Raw genomic sequence first — 21685 nt, 5'->3', positions numbered from 1 at the left:
ATGATGTGCCCCGCATGCTTAATATTCTCATGTATTCCATCATGAGTGTCTCTCGTACAAGTGCTTATACCCCATCTACTTCCCCATGATCTTTGTATCAGCCTCTACTTTCAGAGAGCTATGTTATTTGTACTTGTTTTGTTTTTCTTTTCCATGATGAGACATACCATGGATAGCATTGTATCACTTTGGTCTCATAGATCCATTGGGTCTTTAGGAGACGTTTAATATAAGTTTCTTTCTTTCTTTGTTTCTCTATTGACTGCATTCCATTTACATTCAGGTGCCAAGGACTCTAGGAGTCTTGGATGTGTGTAAAATTGCAGAAAAGTTCTTCAATCTCACCCCTTGGAAGACCAGGCAGGCTTCATTGAGGAGAGCTATTTTGGTAATTCTCATGTATGGCCTTAAGAGATGGTGGGAGTGATGGCATTTCTCCTGAAGAGCACATGGTGGCCTTGTTCTCTCATTGCTGCCTGCACATGCGCACGTGTGTACACTTTTTTTTTATAAAAAAGAAAAAACGCGCGCGCACACACACAGGCGTACAGAAAAAACAAAAAACAGAAGAAGATCCAAGTGGAAGTGTCAAGCAAGAGTCAGTCAAGAGGAAGCTAAGAAAGATAGCTGTTGTAGTGTACTAGAAGGGCTAGCTGATTGATAAGTTGGATTTCTATTCAAAGCAAGGTTTTGAGAACATTGAGCTTTTACTAGTCTTTTTACACTTTTGTAATCCATTGTGGCATTTATGTTACAGTTATCTTTTCCATACGATACTGCAGTCGTTGGAGATGGATGAATTGCATGAGGAATGTTGCCAGATTATTCTAAATATCTTAAATATACTATCCAGCTTATCCAAGGAAGTGTCATCGCAGGTGCTTGGGCCCCAGCTACAGGTACTATAATTTTGAAGTCTTGTCATAGAGTTATGATGTAACTTGCGCTATTCTTATGACTTGAACAATTCATAAAACTGTTTAAGTGGATGTTGCAGCTTATTGTATCGCACCTGGTTTCCACCTGTGTGAAGCTTTATGAGCGTAATGATGGGGGTGATGTGACAGCTTCCCCTGTATTTGCTTTATTAGAACGAGTAATAATTCATGCAGCTCCTTCGCTCCATCAATACATAAAGGCAAGCAGCTTTTCCTTATGCCACAAGCAACATATCTGACAATATTTCCTATGTTGAGATTTTGTTCCCGACATTTCAAGTGATGGGAGATGGGTGATTGTCTTTTGTGTTTTTGGGAGTACTAAGGAGATTACAATGAGTGCATGGGAGATGTGTGATTGTCTTTTGTGTTGTTGGGAGTACTAAGGAGACTATCATGAGTGCATGTTCTTCTGAAGGTAAGAGTGGCACTTAACTCTATTAGAGCTTTCTTGTGATAATAATAGCAATATAATAACTTAGCATAGTTCATTAATGCCATGTGGATGTCAGCTGATTATGTGTTTGTATGGACGGGCATGCTCAGTGAACCAAGAAATATGGAAGTCAATCAATGTTTGCAGAGCTAGTGAGGATTATGATAATGCAAAATGATCCCAGTAGCTGAAAGAGAAAATAAGGAGCTATTATATTGAAGATACTAGTGTGACCTTAGCTAATGTTGGATCCCAATTGCAAATAGAGGAGAGGGTGTGCACTGTGGGCTATGTCAGACCAGATGGAGAAAAACAGAAATGCATATATGTCTGAGTGTCCTAAATAGTCTCTCGACCATCTAGCCCTTTGAATCTCTACATGTTTTCAAGCTCTCAATAATCTCTGAATGTGAGTCTTGCCAACTGATATGTACTTTACGAAGAGAATCAGGAATTCATGTCAAGGTTCGGCTTTGGACCATTCCTTGCCTTAAGCATCAGCTCTTTTTTGGAGGGCTTCTCCTGCTGTGTGCAGTTGCCTTTTTGCCTTCCGCTTTTAACCTTAGGAATTTTCCTTCCACTCTTCCACTTCCTTTTGAAAGAGCCTGTTCGGTTCCTTGAGGTTTTTTGGATTTCTGGTTCCAGGATGAAGCACACTGTATTGTTCAAAACGTTGGGCATGAGTTAAAAAATGGTTGTTTTCAGGAACTTTCTCCCTTCCCTGACCTTCCAGTTTTTGGACGCATGCGTGCATTTCATTCAAGAGTTTGTGGAAGCTCTAACACGATACATGATTTTTGCAAGGTACTTATAACTAACCAATTTTCTGTTTGTATAAATTTTCCATACCATTTCAAAGCGTGGACCATCAGCTGGTTTTGAAATATAATACTTGATCCTGAGTTCTCTTAATTGGCATGCTATGTTTCTAGTCTGTGATGCAGACATCAGACTTGCCTCCTTTTTTGCAGCTTAAAAGGTAAGCTCTCTGTTATATGCCTGTCTTAGACTATTCTAGTAGATCGTTATTTATTGATCTGAATACATTGCTGATTCTGAAGGATTTATCTTAAGTTCTGTTTCGATACAACCTTATAATCAACGGGCTGGTGACATTTGAGAAGAGAGGGAATTGTGCTAGTGTTGGTGGCTGTCTAGTGTACCTTTTTTTTTCCCGGGAAAAAGATCCTTCTATTAGTTAATGAAAAAAGAGCCACAATGGGCTAGATACAACTCCGTAGGGCTAGATACAAACTCACCTCATGGATGGGGCGGGAATCAAATATTCATAAGGGAAGAGACACTTCTCCGGCTGGCCGCTTTGTGAGGAGAAGGCTATCTCATATGGGGGCCGGGGGGGGGGGGGGTGGAGTGGGGACGAGAGAGAGAGAGAGAGAGAAAGAAAGAAAGAAAGAAAGCTGTATTAACATCTACTAGAGGCTGAACTCGACCTATGAGACAAATCAATGTACAACTGTCAATGTCTTCTAGATGTCTAGAAAAAAAAGGACAAAATGAACATGAAATAAAGTATGAAAGTACCTAGCTAGTCGGGGGGTGTGATGGATGGAGCACTACTGCTAGAGGCTCAGTATGCAACCTATATGCGTAGGGCATACAAGAATGCAATGCAGATCTGTCTAGCTCCAACCAGTACCATAATGGGGGTGTTATATGTGATACATAGGCGATGGTGAGGCAAAAATACCTCGGAGCATGATCTCTGGGTGTGAGTGTAAGGGAGCTAGCCGCTCCTGGATATGGTGCTAATGTCGAGCCCGTATCTCTGTGATCTCCCGCTGATGTAGTCTGGGAGTCTGGTAGCCTGGTGCTCTCGGTCTCTTTCCGGCTCAGAGGTCCGCAGCGCGCTGAAGTGTAACCCCCTTCTGTGTCAAGGTAGGCAGTGGGATAGATCTTTGGAAGAAATCAGTGAGCTGGAGCTGTCGCCCACCTCTCCCTGTGGTATGAGTCCGTATTAGTATCTCTCTGTGGCGCTCTCTAACAAGAACTGGCCAAATCTGCGCTGGTCTGCGGACTCCATAATCTGGTGGAGTGAGGGATGTCCATTGAAGATGGTGGTGTATCTCTCTCTAATGACACTATATGCTCTGCATCTGCATACATAATGTTCCTCACTCTCAACCTCCTCCTGGCATAGTCTGCATATTCTCTCTGCTCTGGGTATCCGTGCTGCCCTACCTGCCTCAATCTCAAGCTGGTGTGATAACACTCTGAGCTGGCCAATCGCCACTCGGGCACTGTGAGGCATGTACACATCCATGTATCTAGGTCTCTTTATGAATCCATCCGCTGAGATACGCATAAACTTATCTCTGTAGTATAGCATCTTTAGCGGTAGAGGCTGACTGGGTGTAATCCAAGTCTCTTGAGTGTATCGCTGCCATAAATCCTGCCGAAGGACTCTGTTCCTCTCACTGTGAGAGAGCTGGATGTGTGGTGCATGTATATCATACCGGAAAGGTGGCAGGTGATCTATGTCGCGACCATGCTGAGTGAGCCACTGTATCATTTGTGAATACCATGATCTCCTATTTCCACTCTCTGCGAGCTGTCTGGACGCCTCAAAAGCTCTATGTGCGAGTCGATCTGATGGCATATCTCTGATCCTCTGTATGAAGCAGATCATTTGGAAGAGGGCCTCTACTAGCATAGGAGGTGCAGCAAGCTCCGTCCGGACAATGTTATGTGGGACGGAGGGTTTGCTGCGGATCATCCATGATGAGAGCATGAGAATCTGAGGCCTCTTTATCTGAGACCATGTGGAGGTGGTGAGCCCAGGTGCCCATACTGTTGCAGCATACATCAAAGTAGGTGTGACTAGTGTGTCAAACAACCACCCCTTCGTGTAGGGCTCCTGGAAGTGTGCCTCGTGACACTGTCTCTCTAGCATGGCCAGAGCTGCATACCCTCGTGTGAGTCTATTCCTGGCTGCCTGTGCCATAGTAAATCTTCCTGGCAGAGTTGTAAATGTAATCCCCAGGTACACATATGAGTCTACCACCTCTGCCTGTCCTCCTGCTAGTGTGAAGATGGCCTATCGTCGAACCGGCCCTAAGGTGTGGAAAATCATGGCCTTGGTTTTCCCAAGGTTCACTGTAAGCCCCCTCTGTGTGCAGAAGTCGTCAAGTGCATGGAGATGGTGCTGTAGTCCCATCCGTGACTCAGAGACCAGAATAATATCATCTGCATATAGCATAATGTGGACTGTGGTACCTGAGATGTCTACCCCGTCCCCACCACCGTGACCAATGAAGGCAGCCACCTCATCGATGTATAGCCCAAATAGTGTAGGAGAAAGAAAGAAAGAAAGAAAGATTTTATGCTGTATATGCTCTGCATCTGCATAATGCTCCTCACTCTCCACCTCCTCTCTGCACAATCTGCATACCCTCTCCTCTCGGGGGATCCGTGCTGCTCTGCCAGTCTCAATCTCCAATCGGTGTGATGAAACTCTAAGCTGACCAATAGCCACTCGGGAGCCGTGTGGCAAAAAGCCCTCCATGTATCTAGGTCTCTCTATAAATCCATCATCAGTGATACTCATGAAGTGATCTCTGTAGTAGAGCATCTTCGGTGGAAGAGGCTGTGTAGGCAATATCCATGTCTCTCGTGTATAGAGCTGCCATAGGTCCTGTCTCAATACTCTGTTCCTCTCACTATGAGAGAGTGGGCATCCTTGCTTCACACATATGGTGCTAGCAATAACGTCAGATAGCCCTCCGGGGCATCGTATGCCCATGCGGACCTGCTCATATAAAGCATAGATGCCCCAAATCATCTCTGATGGGATCCCCAATGACTGTAGGCGCTTGAAGAGTCTCTCTCGTGGCACCGTGTCAAATGCTTTGCGGAAATCCCCAATCATCTCTGATGGGATTCCAGCCTCTGTGGGGCCCAAGCGACAGTGCCCCAAGTAATGATCCGGGTCGATGCCCTGTCCATAGTGAAGATGTGGAGAATCTGCTATCAAATCTGTTGAGCCTTCGGGCAATCCCAAAGGCAATGTCGTTGAGACTCTTGAGGGTGTCGGCACCGCGGGCAAGCTATTAGCTGACCTCTAACTGCAAGCCAAGTATAGACCGCAAAACTCCTGTTTGCCATTAAGCAAAGAAAGAGAGTGATCTTTGTAGGCCGAAAGCTCTCCCAAAGCCTCTTCCAAAAATCTGAAAGGAAGTGCTGCGAGGATACGCCCTGAGACTACCAATGTGCTGTTGCTGCCGGTGTGCTATCTATCGCAGGCATCTGGATCCTGTAGCTTCGTTGCGTTGTATATGCAAAGAAGGGGGCATCCAGAGTCTCCTCCCGATCTGTGGGATCATGCCAAGTCCACTCTCCCGTGTCTCATTGTAGACGGGTGAGAGGTCAGTACTCCCATATCATAGCCGCCATAGTCTCTCCCTGGCCACCTTGGCCGATGCTGGATCTATGTGCCATTCTCGTGCCCGAAAACCAATCACCCTCACCCTCTGCAAGGTGCAGCCTCTGAAATCCTCCACGGGAAGCTATGATCTCTCTAGTTTGCCGTGGGATCCAATAGAAAGAGTGAGCAGACCACTGTACTCATTTGCTCCGTGGACCGCCATGAGGATATCATGTCTGGTAAACATGCCTAGCCACACTGGGGGGGTCGGGTTTGGAATAGGAGTCAGCCACTCTTGAAGGATAGCTGAGTCAATGTCAATGGTGAGCCTATCTCTACCTTGGATCCTTGTCAGGCCTCTCTTCTGCACCTTTGGGGGTAACTGCTTATGTACGATCCAATCTCCAAGAGACCTTTCTGGTCCCATGCTCAAGGTGCCCCAAGATACATGCGGTCGGGCCGCCCTTAACATGTGGCCACTGGGTAAACGGATCAGGGGGTTCCAGACGAAGGGCTGCTGAAGCCGCTCCTCTGAGGCAACTGGAACTATTTGTTTGAGGGCTGGCGTGAGATGATCCCAAGCACAAAGTAAACTGGCTGCAAATCTATACTCAAAACCTGGGCTAAAACCACGGGCTTGCATCTCTGTGAAGATCTATCTGGTACTTTGCGGCCAAGGGCCCCCAAGGCTCAGAGTGCGGGCTGAAATCCGGGCCAATAGGAAATACTTCCAGGGCTCACCACCGTGAAGGACTCCTCTAACAATCAGCTTGTCTAGTAGGGCATGGCTCTGGATAGCTTGTTTGATGAGGCCTAGCCTCCCTTTGCGACGTGGTTGAATCATGACTCTCGATGCCACCTTGGCCTTGGCTGGCCTCCCATCACTGCCGGCCCATAAGAAGCCCATAAGAAGCTCTGGATCACTCGCCGTACCTGGCCAATACATGCCCGAGAAAAGGCCCAGGACGAAGTGATGTACCACATGGTGGCTAGAAGCACTTGGTTCGCCACCACCACTCTGTCTACTAGGGAGAGCCTCGTCGAGCTCCAATATAAGAGCTTCTTAGAAGAAGCGGGGCGAGCTGTTGCGCGGGAAAAAGATCAATGCCAACCTGGCAACTGAGATAACGAACAGGAGTGTCCCTCGGGATCCACTAGGAATCCTCAAATGGTCGCCAAATCAGGGCGGGTACTGAATCTACCCAGAAACCACATGACTTGTCCCAGTGATCTGCACTCCTGATACACGACAGAAAATCTCGATCGCCTCCGTAAATCTCTGAAGGAAAGCTGTTGTGTTGTCTACAAACTGTGAGTCCAGTAGGACCTCGTGCGTGCAGAGGGGAAGACACAATCCCTGAAGCCCGGTCTCTTGGGTGGAGAGAGAACTACTCATTAAGTCGGTGACGAATAGGAAGAGGTACGATTCCAGAGGACAGCCCTGCCTAACCGAGTGGGAACGGGGGAATCTGTTGCCACGGGCTCCCTGAATGAGAACCTGGCTGTGTGAGGCTGAGTAAAGTCCCGAGACTCCATGAATCCACTCCATGGGGAATCCCATCCTGCTCATTGTGCCCTCCAGAAAGCTCCAATCCACCCTATCATAAGCTTTCTGAAAGTCGAGGAGTAGCACAATGAGGTATTGCTACCTCATCCTGGCCAAAGTTGATGCCTCCCAGAAGGTAAAGATAATGTCCAGAATGCTCCGATCCTGAACAAAGCCGGTCTGCGTGTCGTGGATCATGTCTGGAAGAAAAGGATGAAGTCTCCTGCTTGCTGATGCCCTTGGCCAAGATCTTATAGGTTGTCCCTAGAAGAGTGATGGGTCTCCACTGCCAGATCTCCTATCTGTCACCACCCTCCTTGGGAATCAAGTGAATCAAGTCCTCTGGGAGCCTCTCTGGCATGGCCCTTGTGATCATAATCTCATTGAAGGTAGCACGAAGGCCGCCTTCCATGAGGTCCCAGTGTCAGAGGAAGAAAGAGACTGAAAGCCCGTCCCCCCTTGGGCATTAGCCCCTGGGAAGTGCCGTCAGTGCCTCTACCAACTCCTTAGTAGTGAATGGTGTCAATAAGAACGACTGAAGAGAAGGGGGAACCACCTCCCTTGTGTGCGGCCAGACCCTCTCACGTGCGTCCACCTTTGGAGATATTGGGGAACCTGTGAGGAGAGATCGAAAAAAGTCCGTGGTGATGGCTCTCACATGGGGGGGATTTGAAACAATAGCTGCATCTTGGCCACGCAACCTGCGAATGCCGTCTCTCCGCCTGTGGGGGCCGGCTATCTTGAAGAAATCCCCTGTGAATTTGTTGCCGGCCTGAGTCCAGAAAGAGGCCCTGGTGTGATACCTGCACTCCACCCTCTTCTCCTCGATGGATGTAATCTCCTTGTTTTGCGAGCGGCGGCAAGCTGACTCTCGAGGAGCCACTGGCTATCGGGGGACCTCTCCTGAAGCCGTTGTAAAGAAGCTAGACACCTCCTCAGACTCCTCTCCTGCTCCCGGAAGCCCTCCAATCGGCTCTGAGCTGCCTCCTGCAAGAAACTGTTGATCTCCCCTATGCCCTCATCCAATGTGCACGCAACACAGCCTGAAATAGAGTCCAAACCCGCCCATTTCTGCTCTATCCTACTGCATATCTCGGGGTCCTGAATTAGGCTGTCCAGAAACCTCGAGCTCACATGATTGTCGTCCCTCTAGTGGTCCGCCAGAATAACCCGTCCGTGATCAGAAAAGGAAGTGCCTGCCAAGATACCAATCATACGCCCCCTCAAGTGCTAGCCCACTCATGAACATGAAACCTGTCTAGTCTAGAGAGGTTGGGGCCAGTGCTCCTCCTAGCCGATCTCGAGAAGCAAAGGCTCCTAGGGCTATGCCCAAACTCTGGAAGATGCCGGGGGTCCCGTCCCCTATGTGCGAGAATCATCTCCTTCCAGGCCGAATACTCTTTGCTCTTGAGACTATGGCCGTGCCACCTCCAAGTCTGTACCCTGCTACCTCTATCATGTTAAAGTGACCTCCCAAGCACCAAAATTAGCTTGAGGGAGGGCTTGCTAGACTGTGCTCTAAAAGAGGGCTCTACTTGCAGCGGCGTTCGGAGCATAAATATTGAGGAAGGCAACGCTATCCTCTCTGATCAAAATGGTAATCCACTATGCACGCACTGTGACTATGAGTCCTGAGCCTGTCATTGCCGGCAAAAGCTACTCATTGACAGAAATACACACCCCTCCCTGTCTCCCAGAGGGGCCGAAGGATGGGGACCAGAAAGTGAGACTCCTACCTAGAAGAATCTTCCTGCATTGGTGGGTGCGCCCGTCTGAAAGGTGATGCTCCTGGAGGAATAAAATGTGTATGGGTCCCTCAACTTACGGTTCTCTGAAGCTCGCCTTTGAGGACGCCTCGTATCTAAAAGCACTCAGGCCCCCCCTAAACCCTGAATGTTCCATGAAACAATCTGCATATCAATCTCTGTGTGATGCGGCACTAGTGGAACTGCCCTCCACTCGAAGAGTCTTGGGTGAGGGTTTAGATGGAGAATAGTTGCAATCTGTGCGGGGACAAAGGCGCGCTAGGTGGGCACTAATCTTGTCCTCCATGTGCTGTCACTCTATCAGAGCGCGAGCGTATGCATACTCCGGACTCCATCGAGGGAGGGCAGAGGAGGGGGGGAGGAGGCAAGGGAGGGCAGAGAGGCTGGGGAGGGGTGCTGTGAGAGATCCATTGGCGAGGAAGGCTACGGGGAGGGGCCCGCTGGAGGCTCAGAGTGGCCAGCCGGCCTCATAGAACACTGGGGGCCGCCCGGGCGGGGGGGGGGGGGGGGGGGTGTCTCGTCGACGGACCGATCGCAATACTGGTGGGGCCGGAGATAAATGCTCATGAGTCATAACGGTTCTTTGAGAGAACTGAATCCTCGTGAGCTCTGCCAGCCTGGCGCGCGGCGGCGGCGCTCGACTCCGGTGGTTGTCTGGCATTGGAATTTCGATTCTTACTTGAAACTTCTTGTCCTTTAATCAATGTTACAGGCATCAATCCTCAGATGCATGCACGATGGCTTCATATGGACATGTATAGCATGGACATTAGGTTAGGGTTAAGCTTAGGGTTCATATCATGTTGTGTGCCCTAATCTAAAAAAGGTTTTCTCTGTGAATGTGTTTAGTGAAAAATGCAGGTTAACACAACTAAAACGAATCAAGGTAAAGTTGGCCAAACAGTTGTTTGACTTAGTTGACCTACTTTTTCTATTAGTAGGACCCCTTCCTTCCCATTGTACACATCTTCTACAAGACATTTTGGAGCATCCAAGAGAGAGAAAAAGAAAGAGAGAAAGAAAGTAATATTAGCATCTACAAAAGACGCCATGTAACATGCAGCGGAATTATGTGTAATGAAGGATCCTGTCACACAAGTCTAAGACCGCCTTCTTTATCTTGAGTTTCGCGAGTCTTTAGCAATCCACTTTTATCACTTCAAATTTTAAGAGATGAGAGAGAAAGAAAGAAAGAAAGAAAGATATATTAACGTCTGCGAAAGGCCAAAGTGGCTTATGAGACCCATACATATTACACAGCTGATGGTGTCTCATCAAAAGTAAGACAAAAAGGACTAAAAAAGTCCTAAATAGCTATGAAAGGAAAATACTCCTATTGAGGTACAACAAAAAAGTGTATAATATCTACAACTAGCATAAGATTGGTGTAATTTGCTCATCTCAGTATCTCTCTCATGGGGTGCTGTAAGAGAGCGAAACTAAAGTGGTGGGGCAGTCGTCTCCTCTGGCGGGTGATGATGGCTCTAATCCATCGGTGATGAAGCGGCTGTGGACGAGGTCGTGGTAAGCGTGGGCATCTTGCTCGACAAAGTGCTATGGCTTTGTCAAGGGTGACTCCTCCCGAAGGACGTCTATGGGACGTTTGGCTTGCCGAGGGGGTAGTGGAGGTCCTGGTCGTATCTGCCCGGTGGTCCTGGCCTCGAAAAAATCTATCATGGCTCGCTGGCGGGGTGGATCCTGGTGTGCTGTCCTGGCTCGTAGGAGAGTCTCTCGATGGCGTCTGAGCTCCAATAAGTAAAGCCCCAAACACCTCTGATGCTCAAATTCCATCACATGTCATAATGGTCCAAAACCCTCTCGGAAGAGACCTGTATCTCCCTCGTATCTCATAGTACACAGTATATCGGCATATGTAGTGCTCCTCTGACTCCACTTTCTAGTGACATAGTTGACAAATGCGGTCTTCCCCTCGTATCTGCCAGACTCTACCCTCAGCTGATGTGATGAATTGCGGATCTATCCAATGGCACTGCGAATGCCATGTGAGAGATGGGTGTCCATGTATGTAGACTGTGTCGCAAAGCCATCTGGGGAGAGATGTAGAAAATGGTCCTGATAGTAGGCCATCTTCGTGCCTAGTGGTAGGGGGGGGCTGGACCATGTCCTTTCTACATCTAGCCTCACGATGTCCATCCTGATCACCCTATTCTGCTCAGAGCAACTAAGGTCCAAGAAGGGGCAGTCCAGGCTGTAATCAAATGGAGGGAGTGCATCAATCGTCATGCCATGTAATCTTAGCGATGTACACATCTGGGTGTACCAACATTGTGTATCGCCGTTTGCTGCTAACTGCCTGGAAGAGATAAGTGCTAGGTGTGGGTATCTCTGTCTGGGGATCTCCCATATCCTCTGCAAAAGTTTCACTGATTGGAATAGGGCTTCGGTAACCACTGGTGCGGCTCCTATCTTTGCTTTGACAATCTCATGAGGTACGGATGGTTTGCTCTGAATCATGCGTGCGATCATAGTGACCAGTGGTTTCTCTAGTACCTGCCATCCATCATAGAAATCTCTCTGGTGCATGACCTGGTCGACAAGTGGCTCCTTCCTCGTGTGGTAGAGGCTAGGTCCCCATATGGGTGAGCCATATAAGAGTGTAGGTGTGACCAATGTGGCAAACAACTAGGGTTTGGTGCGCGGCTTCTGAAACTGAATGTAGGCACATTGTCTCTCTAGTGCCCCTAGGGCTGTATATCCACGTGCCAATCTAGCCTTTGCTGCCTGCCTCATAGAGAACTGTGGTCCGCTGAATGTGACTCCTAGGTACACATATGATCTAGTGTACTCCATTGATTCACCTCTAAAAGTGAAGTGATGGTCGGATTTGGTCACCTAGACCTGTGCGGTATTGAAGACCATAATCTTAGTCTTCCCAAGGTTGACTGTGAGGTCCCTATCTGCACAAAACGACTGCAAAGCATCCAAATGCTGTTGCAAACCCTTAGGGGAGTCTGCAATAAGTACAATGTCATCGGCGTATAGTAGTATGGGTATCCAAACCCCTGCCAGACTGGCCCCCTGCCCCCCCATCCTGTCAATGTCCTCCGATATCTCATCAATGTAAAGTCCAAAAAGGGTGGGTGACAGTGGGCATCCCTGCTTCACCCCAATGGTGCTAGTCACTATATCTGACATGCCTCTGGGAGTCCGTACTCTGCCTATCACCGCCTCATATAATGCATAAATGCCCCACTGCATCTCCTCAGGAACACCAATGTCATGCAAGCTACTCATGAGTCTGGCACGTGGCGCCGTGTCAAAGGCTTTGCGGAAGTCCACAAAGCAGCAATATATCCTCTTCCCCCATGCTCGTCCCTCCTCAATGAGAGCCCTGAGGGTAAATAATGTGATCCAAAGTCGTGAAACCTCGTCTGAAACCTGCCTGCCCAGGTGCTCTGAGTCCATGTGTCTTAGCCCATCTACTCAGCTCTCAATCCAAAATAGATCCGAATATCTTGGCCAAGCAATGGCCAATCATGATGGTCCTGTAGTTCCCTGGTATCATGGGGTCACCACTCTTAAATAGAGGTACAATAGTATGTGCCGACCAACTGGATGGGAAGCCTTTGCAAATGGCCTTGTTAAACATGTGTACTAGCAGTGGTGCCAATACATCTCTGGCATGTGAAAAATGTTCTGCTACCAGACCATCCTGGTCTTGGGCTCTTCCATTACGTAGTTTGTCAATAGCATCCAAAACCATCCGAATGGTGACAAAAGTACTATGATCCGGGTGAGTCGTTGACGGATGAGGGATGGGGGGCTACCTTGGTACTTCATATAAAGTTCTTACATATTCATGCCATGCCTCAGGTGCTATGATAGGTGTGGGTGGTTGTCGCTCATGGAACATCTTTGACGCCCTCTTGCTGTCCTGCCCCAAAAATAGTAGTTTTAGCTCCATCTCAAGCTTGTCCAGGTAATCCCGCTTCTTCTTCCGCACAAGGCATTTGAAGAGTGTTCTAGCCTGTCTATGTGTGTGGATGCCAAGGGTGATCTCCCGCTGCAGGTGGTCACGAGTCTTGCGAGATTCATCATCGTACCAACCATTTTGTGGGGCCGTATGGCGAGGAGGGGTAGAAAGAGGGGGGGTATACGGGAAAGCATATGCTGCTGAACCATGTAATACATCTGCTAACTCTTTCGTAAGATCATCAAGTGGACTGCTCGGGTCAAGAGCTAACAGACCATCATATACTGCACTGCCAAATACCCTAGAGGTCTCCTGAGTAAAGTGATATCTTGGGTATCTGGTATGACTAGAGGGTGGTGTGCCACTAACATATCCACAAGTCACAGAAAATGTCAAATATGCCATCCCAATGGGTCTGCCGCTATCCCAATGGGTCTGCCCGAAATGGAGAGATCGTGTATATCATGTATCAAGGTAGGTGAGCCCATCAGGTAATCCACTGTACTAGCTCCTCCCTTTTTGTTCTAGCATGTGAGAGCATCTGAACTTGGCCAATGGGATAGGCCATTATAGATACCTAGCCAATGTGCACTCCCCAAAGCTAGGCAGTGTCTCCCATATTCTGTCACCTCTCCTGTGTCTTGGGCAGATCTCTGCATCCCTATCTCATCCGCTACTAGCTCGCGGTACATGGGCTCATCCATAGCATAGAGAGCTGATTGTTCCTGGCTTGTACGTGCATTAAAGTCCCCCGTTAGTAGTACATCTCCCAAGCTTGCAAATCTCATGATGTCCTCGTACAGTGGCATATATGGTGATTCTCCCGGCGTAGCGTATCTGGAATGTGCCGGTGGGAAGTATCATACTGCAATGTAAATGTCTCGAGGTCTATTTGTGCTCACTTTGATGCACATGTAGCGTGCATCTGTACCTCTATGCATCACATGTACTGCCTCCCGTAAGTCCTCCCTTAACAATACTGCTACCCCCCACTTCCTCTAGTCCCCCTTGCTGTGTGGTTGGGGTCGACATACTGATTCCCATCTATACCCAGGAACCTCCGGTAATTTACTTCCTGCACATTGGTGTGTCTCTGTATACATGGCAATATCGCGGCCTTTGAAAGTGTCCTCGAAGTACCCTGCATTTACCCGTTGGGCTCCATTGCAGTTCCACACCGATAACTTCAAGGTCCCATAGGCCGCGCCCCGTCAGGATGACCGGTGCTCCCGGATGAGTACTTGCCCATCTCTGTATACAGCCCACTTCCCCTCCTTACGTGCTTCGAACACTCGAGGCGTGTTTTTCTTCCAGTGTGCTACCTGGGCCGGCGTAAGATCCTCATCTAGATAAATTTTCTCTCCCTTAAGCGCGGCCCTCTTAGCGAGAAAGGCCTTCTTCGTATCCATATCTGCAAATTTCCATATCAATGCTCGTGCTCTGGTGGCATTCTTTCCCACTTTCGAGGCCTTTGCTATAGGAATCTCTATGGCTCCTATCTTTGTACTCAGTGTCTTAGCATCTTCTTGAGGAGTACCTTTCTCCCCCCACCTTGTAACCCGTACATGTAGGGCTCTGGCTCACCGTTTAGCCTCTTCTTCGAGGGTTGCATTCATCACCTCCACTTTATTGTCAGGCATTCCCTTGTGCTTTTTTACCACATCAATCCACTTAGCATTATCTTCCACCTCTGCCTTGGTGCGCTGTGCAACCTCGGCGAAGGTTTTTATCTCCTTCTCCACCTGTATTTTTTGTTCTTTTATTTCGTCGTGCATTTGAGGTGCTGCAACCATGCCTTGTCCCTCATTTTGATGGTCTAACTTTGCCTTGCATGCATTCAGCTCTGCCCTTAATTCCAAGATCATACTGTCTTTCTCTACAATCATTGCATGCATTTCATCTTGCAATTCTTTTCTAATTTCAGCCTGCATGAGAGTTTGTACAACCTGCAGCTGCGCCCGTACTTGGGCTTGCATCTCGCCCTTCATCTTTGCATACATGTCTGCATACGTTTCAGCCAAACAGGCATGTGTTTCTTGCTTAACTTCCTCACGCAGGAGGTGTATCTGTGTCCTAACCAATCTGTGTATCTCATTATACATTGCTTCATCGATTCTCTTGGATGTCTTCACCAGTCGCTTTGACCCCGGGGAGAGTGTCCATTCCCTACTGTTTCTCACATAAAATTTCTTAACAGAAGGGGATTTTACCAGTGTGTGAAATGCGACATCGGCGGCTCCTCCGAGTTTGGCGGCCATCTCCTCTTCGTCCATGTTGTTGGACAAAAGGGGTCCCCGTTGTGGTGCTAATTTTGGTCCTCAGCTGGTGGCTCCCATAGGTGGCCAGATGCAATTGGGGAGGCAGGTACAGGCGTAGGTTCGCAGGAGAGAGGAGGCGCAGGTTCGAAGAGAGAGGGAGGGAGGGAGGGACGGAGGAGGCACATGTTCGAAGAGGAGGCGCAGGACAGAGGAGGCGCAGGTTCGAAGAGAGGGACGGAGGAGGCGCAGGTTCGAAGAGGAGGCCCCCTTCAAAGAGAGAGAGAGAGAGAGATAGATCTGTACACCTTATTGGATCCAAATTACCCACTGAAGGGTCCCCTCCTATTGCTAGGAGTATTTGCTTTATTATCTTTGAAGAGAACGAGTGAGGGACTGACTTTGGACTGTAGATAAGCCAAACACAAGACCTTTGACATAGTGGATGAATGATATGCAAAATGCAGACATGATCTGATGCAAACCCTAAGGCTTGTGTGACGTCTATATGCATGAATGATTCTCTCAGGTGGGTTAAGGGACTTTGACTGACTGACTGACTCTCTAAGGTTGAGGAATGACCTACGTAGCTCTTGCCTGACATATCACGGACTGCGGATTACAATGGGGTCACGGCATATGACAAATATCAAATCCTAAACGGTTCTACTGCTGTACAATCCAGCACAGATGATGAGCCATCTTGTCACCATGCACTTCAGTGCACAGTGCATGTGACATTCCCTCCTGCTTAGCTTGGCGACAGGTTCATGGCTTCCAAGTAGTCCGCCACAACAATTGGGGGTACTCTTGAAAGAACTTCTCCTCTAGCTAAACGGCTTTGTAGGTACCTCGATCTCGGAACTTCGTGGAGAACTAATGTTGTCTTCGACCGGAACCATGCTTCCAATGATGAAGAAGGATTTGCTCAGGCTCAATGACTTCTGATTCGTCTACCACGTCTGGGTACTGTTCATCTGAAACATCAAACACTTCTGGTCCAACATATGATTTTAGCCAAGAAACATGGAAAACATCATGCATTGTTCAACTGCTAGGCAACTTCAACTTCATGGAGATATCACTTATCTTTTTAACTATAGGAAAACTACGGAAAGAAAGCTTGGGACAACGTTTGCCCGCTTGTTTTAATCTCAGTTTCATGATGTACAAATAGACCCAATCCCCTTCCTTGAAGTGGACATCTCATCAAGACTTATTTGCCTGTCTGCTATAAGCTTCTTGGGCTTTGGTCAAGCGGTCTTTAACTGACTCAATGACTTCGGAAAATGCTTATGTTGTTTTGTCAATCTCAAGAGATGGAGACACCATTCTCGTTAAAAGAGAGGAGAAATGGCGACCAAAGGCTACATCATATTGTGGACCAATGGAAGATAATGTTCCCATTTGGACTGCTGGTCATGACAGTATGACTTGAGAGCATCAAAGGCCAATTGGTTATAGATTTCAAGAATGGTGGAATCCTGCATGGTCTGGATGCTGGCCTTAGATGACGGTGTGAAGGGAGGCGGAGAGACACGGAACACCTCTATAGCAATGCCTTTCCACAGTTCGGAGTACACACCAACATCAAGAAAAAGGGGCACCAGTCAACTACTCAGTGAGCTGACACAACATTTAACATCTCAAGCATGAGACTTTGTCTCTACCCTCATTCAATTTTCCAAGCAACTGGGGGAAGCCTACACACATTTGATCAAGACATGCAAGGGGAGATGGGCACATCAACATCTACCACCCTTTACTCAATTGATACATATGCATATAGGTGTGCACCCTTATTATGAAATAGGCTCACAGCCATAAGCAAAATGATCACCACAGAGAAATGGTGAGAGAACCACTTGTCATTAACACGGTTACATTCCATCAAGTATGAGCTTTCTGCACAACTTCAGTTCCCCAAGAAAAGACAACATCAGTAAGGAACTTCAATTCTCCCAACCTGGCAAGCAGTGTGTGACTAGGAGGCACAATCACTTTATGGTCTTCAGTCTGTCTGTTGAAGAAACGTACCACCATACATACATATTTTCTCAAGCAAACCAGAGGGCTGTCTTTCTCATACACATGAGATTGCATGGGTTGTCATCGTGACAGAGAACCGCTTCCTTTATGCGTGGCACCTTCTCTTCATTCATACAAGTGGCGTTGCAGCTTCTCCTCCCCTCCCAAACTGGAATGCCGTGGGCTGTTCTGAGGGTACTTCTCTTCAAGGAAAACGAGCTTATCTCCTTTCTCTCTTAAACACAGAGAGCAGCTTCTCACATACAAGGAAAGAAACACATGGGCTCTCACACTTTGGAGACTGCGCCTTCTCACACAATTTGGCTGCGCTTAGAGCATTAAAGATGCGAGCTCTCCCTACCACTGGAGACTACCGCTATGCTTTCTCCCTTCTACACAATGGGCTGCGCACATGTATTGTGCAGCTCTCTGAGAATCTTAGAGCTGAGCCCTCCCACACACTCTTTAAACACTATAGCCACGCAGCTCTCCCACCCATGGGCCACGTAGCTCATTGAGAGCATTAGAACTGCGGGTACCATCTCAACACACATCAGCTGCGCAGCGTTTCTGAGCATTTAAGAGGCGAGCTCTCCACACACTGGAAACTACGTTGCGCCTTCTCATTTCTACACACCTGGGCTGCGCTTAGAGCATTAGAATGGCAAGATTTTCCTACTACAACTCCCCTTGTACACATCAGCTGCGCCTCTCTCTGAGAGCTACAGAACGCAAGCTTTCTCTCACACATGGGCTGCGCAGCTTCCCTACACACCTTCTGGAGACTACAGTTAAGAGCATTAGAGAAACGAGTCTTCCTAATTTCTCATACTGACACATGAACTGCGCAGCTACACACCTTCTCTGCATACATACTCTGCGCAGCTTCTGAGACTACAGCTACGCAGCTCTCCCTAACACCTCCTACACTACAGCTTCGCTCCTCCACGCACATAGGCTGCGCTTAGAGCATTAAAGCTGCGAATACCATCTCCTATCCTTTTCAGCTGCGCTCCCCTCCTCTTCTTATACACCAGCATGCGCTGCCCGTTCAACCAAAGAACCTTTTATTATTCATAAAATTCCAAGGCATGTCAGAGAGCTCACCCCACCTCCACGCGGCCCTCCTTTGAAAATAGAGGCAAGTTGAAGAATTTTTAAAGCAATCCAAGGCCACCTTCTATTTTTAGCAAACCTTGTATTAAATCCCAAGGTGACTCTTTCATTCAAGGAAGACTTTGCACCACACATACCTTTGTTTCTCATGAAATGCCAAGGACCGGTACTGTAGCTGACCTCCTCTTACGGGTCCCTTTCTTTTCTTTAAAAAAATAGTGCTTGCATGCTCACATTATTTGTCAACAACCTTGTCCATATATGATAGTGCTAAAACTTGCCTTGTGAAACTGGTTCTCATCTCACACCCCTTCCATTTCCCATTTATCAAGGTAAACCAATAACTAACTGTACACATTGCATATTTTTGTTAGATCCGTTCACATGTGGCCTTATACCCCCTTTAGCCCTTGGAGATGGACACCCTTTATTTGTAAATGCCATGCATGAGTGTGTACATATGCCAAGAAAATATTACTAAAAAATACCTAACATAGTTTGCCCATCCTCTAGCCTGCTAGATCATTCATGGTCAGCAGAAAACAGTGTCGTGAGACTCAATGTATCTGATATTTCCATGTTCTCAAAGACACTGTTTTTTACTTCTTCAATTCTTTCATCCTTGTCTACCATCATCAGTCTTGCATGATATAACTTGAGAGGTAAACCATTCACCCTTGATACATGTGGGGTCCCATCAAGGTCAGCCAATTGATACGTGCCATTAGCAAAGCAATTCATTACTCTGAAGGGCCCCTCCCATTTCACTTGGAACTTCTTTTGAAAGGTTTTATCCAGCTTACTATTATAGCGTAGCACCAAATCACCTTCCTCGATACCCTTCTTCTTAATCTTCTCATTTATCTTTGTCAATGCCCTATTTTGCATCTTCTCATAATGTTCCAAGGCACTCATCCTGTCCAGCTGAACCTCTTGTAACTGTAAGAGTCTCTCTTTAAATGTGTTGCTAGATGGCCCTAGCAGCTTTTCTAACATTTTAACTGCAGGCAACTCAACTTCCACAGGTAACAAAGCTTCTTTGCCATACACTAAGTGAAAAGGTGTAAAACCTGTGCTTGTCTTCACCGATGTACAATAAGCCCATAAAGCACTGAACAGCTCCAGATCCCAATTCTTGCTCTGATGTTCTGTCACCTTTGCAAGAATGTGTACAAGTTCACCATTGAATCTTTCATTCAAACCGTTGCACTGCGGGTAATAAGGAGTAGTAAAATTATGCTTAATCCGCATTTTGGCACACAAGTATTCTAGCAAGTCAGCTCTAAAACCAGGCCCTTGATCAGAAAGAAGCTCCAAGGGTACCCCAAATTTACAGCAGATGTCTTCATAAACAAACTTTGCAACATCTCTTGCAGTAATTTGCTTCACTGCTCTAGCTTCTGCCCACCTGGAAAGATAATCCACAGCTGTCAAAATATAACTCTTCCCCCTGCTGGTAATGGGTAAGGGTCCTACTGCATCAATTCCCCACTTCTCAAAAATGTCAAAGGCCAAGATTGTCTTGTGCATCTCTGGTTTTAAAATTCGTTTCCCAAATGCCTGGCACCTTTTGCATGAGCTACACCAGTGATGCACATCTTTTTGTATACTTGGCCATATGTAACCCTCCTGTAAGATTTTGTGCAATGTGATTTTAAATGCAAAGTGGCCACCGCATGCTCCTTCATGATTCTCCTCAAGCACTCTATACAGCTCTTCCTTCCATGGTACTCGCCTTAACACCAAGTCAGCCCCTTGCATGTATAAGGTGTCACGAATGAGCTTATATTTGCAAGCTCTGCGTACAAACCCATATTTCTTTGCCTTCTCAATGTCCTTGGGAATGACTCCTGTCAACAGAAACTCTTCTTCCAGTGTCAGACTTTCACGACCCCGATAAAGTGGCAGATCTGCTTTTAACACATATAGCTCGCCAATCATTCTCTGTGCTGCTTCATGTGCTTCTGTATTAAGAGAACGCTCCACATGCCGAATGCCCCATGCTTCAAACTCCTTCAACAAGCTCTTGATCTTGAAACACTTGTTCCTCAATGCAGGGTTTTTTTCCATACTCCTAGTATTTGCTTTACCACCAGTAGAGAATCACCTCTTATGCATAGTCTCTTTACACCATGCTTAATGCAAATGTTTAGCCCTGCTTCCAATGTAGAATACTCTGCTTCATTGTTAGTATGAGCATCAACTTTGAATCCCTTTTTACAAATCAGCTTACCTTGCTGGTCATAAAGAGCTATACCACCAGAAGCTGCATCATGGCTCTTCCTGTATGAACCATCAAAGAACAAAACATGAGCATTGCTTACTTCTGCCACATTTTCTACCTTTCTAACACTTTCCTCTTTGACAAGCAAAGGGTTTTCCTTATAAGTTAACAAGTCTGCCAAAGTAGCTCTGTTGCTTTCTTCCACCAAGAAAGAGAACTCGAACTCCTGTAATTCAATCACCCACTTTTTCACTGCCTTAGACATGTTTACACCATTGATGAGCTGAGGCAAGAATGTGTAACTAGTTAGGAATACAAATGGCTTTGTCAAAAGATATTGGCGAAACCGTCGGCAAGCAAACACCACACTTACCATCACCAACTCTATTTCTGACAGTCCCCTCTCTGCTACTGACTTTACCCTACTAGCACAATAGACGGGGTGCATATATTGGCTCCCCTTCCCTTTTTGCAGCAACATGGCACCAATAGCATCCTCTCCTACTGAAGGATTCACATAAAAAATCTGTTCCCAATCTGGAGCCTGCACCGCTGTCGTCTCCCCTAAGACTTCTTTGACTCTCCGAAACTCCTCTTCACACTTGTCATCCCATTGCAAAGGATCGTGCTTTGCCACCTGTTGTAATGGATATAAAAGCTGTGAGGATAATGAAATGAATCTTGACATGTACTTTACCTTCTGAATGAATGTTGCCAACTGTTTTGTAGTCTCTGGAGAAGGAAGAAGCATGATTGCCTTGACCTTGTCTGGATCAGCCTCAATGCCATTTTCTGACACCATATGACCCAACAATTTTACCCTTGGTTTTGCAAAGAAACACTTCTTGGGATTGAGTTGGCCACCACAATCATTATATCGTTCCAGCACCATCTCCAGCTTCTCACAGTGATCCATGCGTGTGCTGTAGACACAAAAATCATCAATGAAATCCTGTACACATTTTCCAATGAATGGCAGAAGCGCCCAATTTGCTCTCTTTTGATAGTGAGCTGGACCATTTGTTAGCCCAAATGGTAGTACTGTATAGCAAAAGCAGCCC

General features: G+C 47.1%; 1 protein-coding gene across 7 annotated transcripts in view; it reads left to right on the top strand.

Annotated features, from left to right (window-relative positions):
- The window catches only part of ATM (Serine/Threonine-kinase ATM-like protein), a 317444-nt gene that overhangs the window by 98368 nt on the left and 197391 nt on the right, over positions 1-21685 (top strand). For all 7 annotated transcript variants that reach the window (XR_015261774.1, XM_086772522.1, XM_086772521.1 and 4 more), the window contains exons 35-38: positions 758-899; positions 998-1138; positions 2080-2178; positions 2307-2353. Coding sequence is in view for 6 of the 7 variants with exons in the window: in XM_086772522.1 (XP_086628648.1) it covers positions 758-899; positions 998-1138; positions 2080-2178; positions 2307-2353 (429 nt within the window). In the remaining variant the exon portion in view is untranslated. The remainder of the gene's footprint in view (positions 1-757; positions 900-997; positions 1139-2079; positions 2179-2306; positions 2354-21685) is intronic.

This window comes from Cibotium barometz, chromosome 32, assembly GCF_041138505.1.
Source record: "Cibotium barometz isolate CiBa-2024 chromosome 32, ASM4113850v1, whole genome shotgun sequence".
Taxonomy (NCBI): domain Eukaryota; kingdom Viridiplantae; phylum Streptophyta; class Polypodiopsida; order Cyatheales; family Cibotiaceae; genus Cibotium; species Cibotium barometz.
Note: the sequence above shows the minus strand (reverse complement) of the source record. Positions and strands in the feature narration are given on the sequence as shown.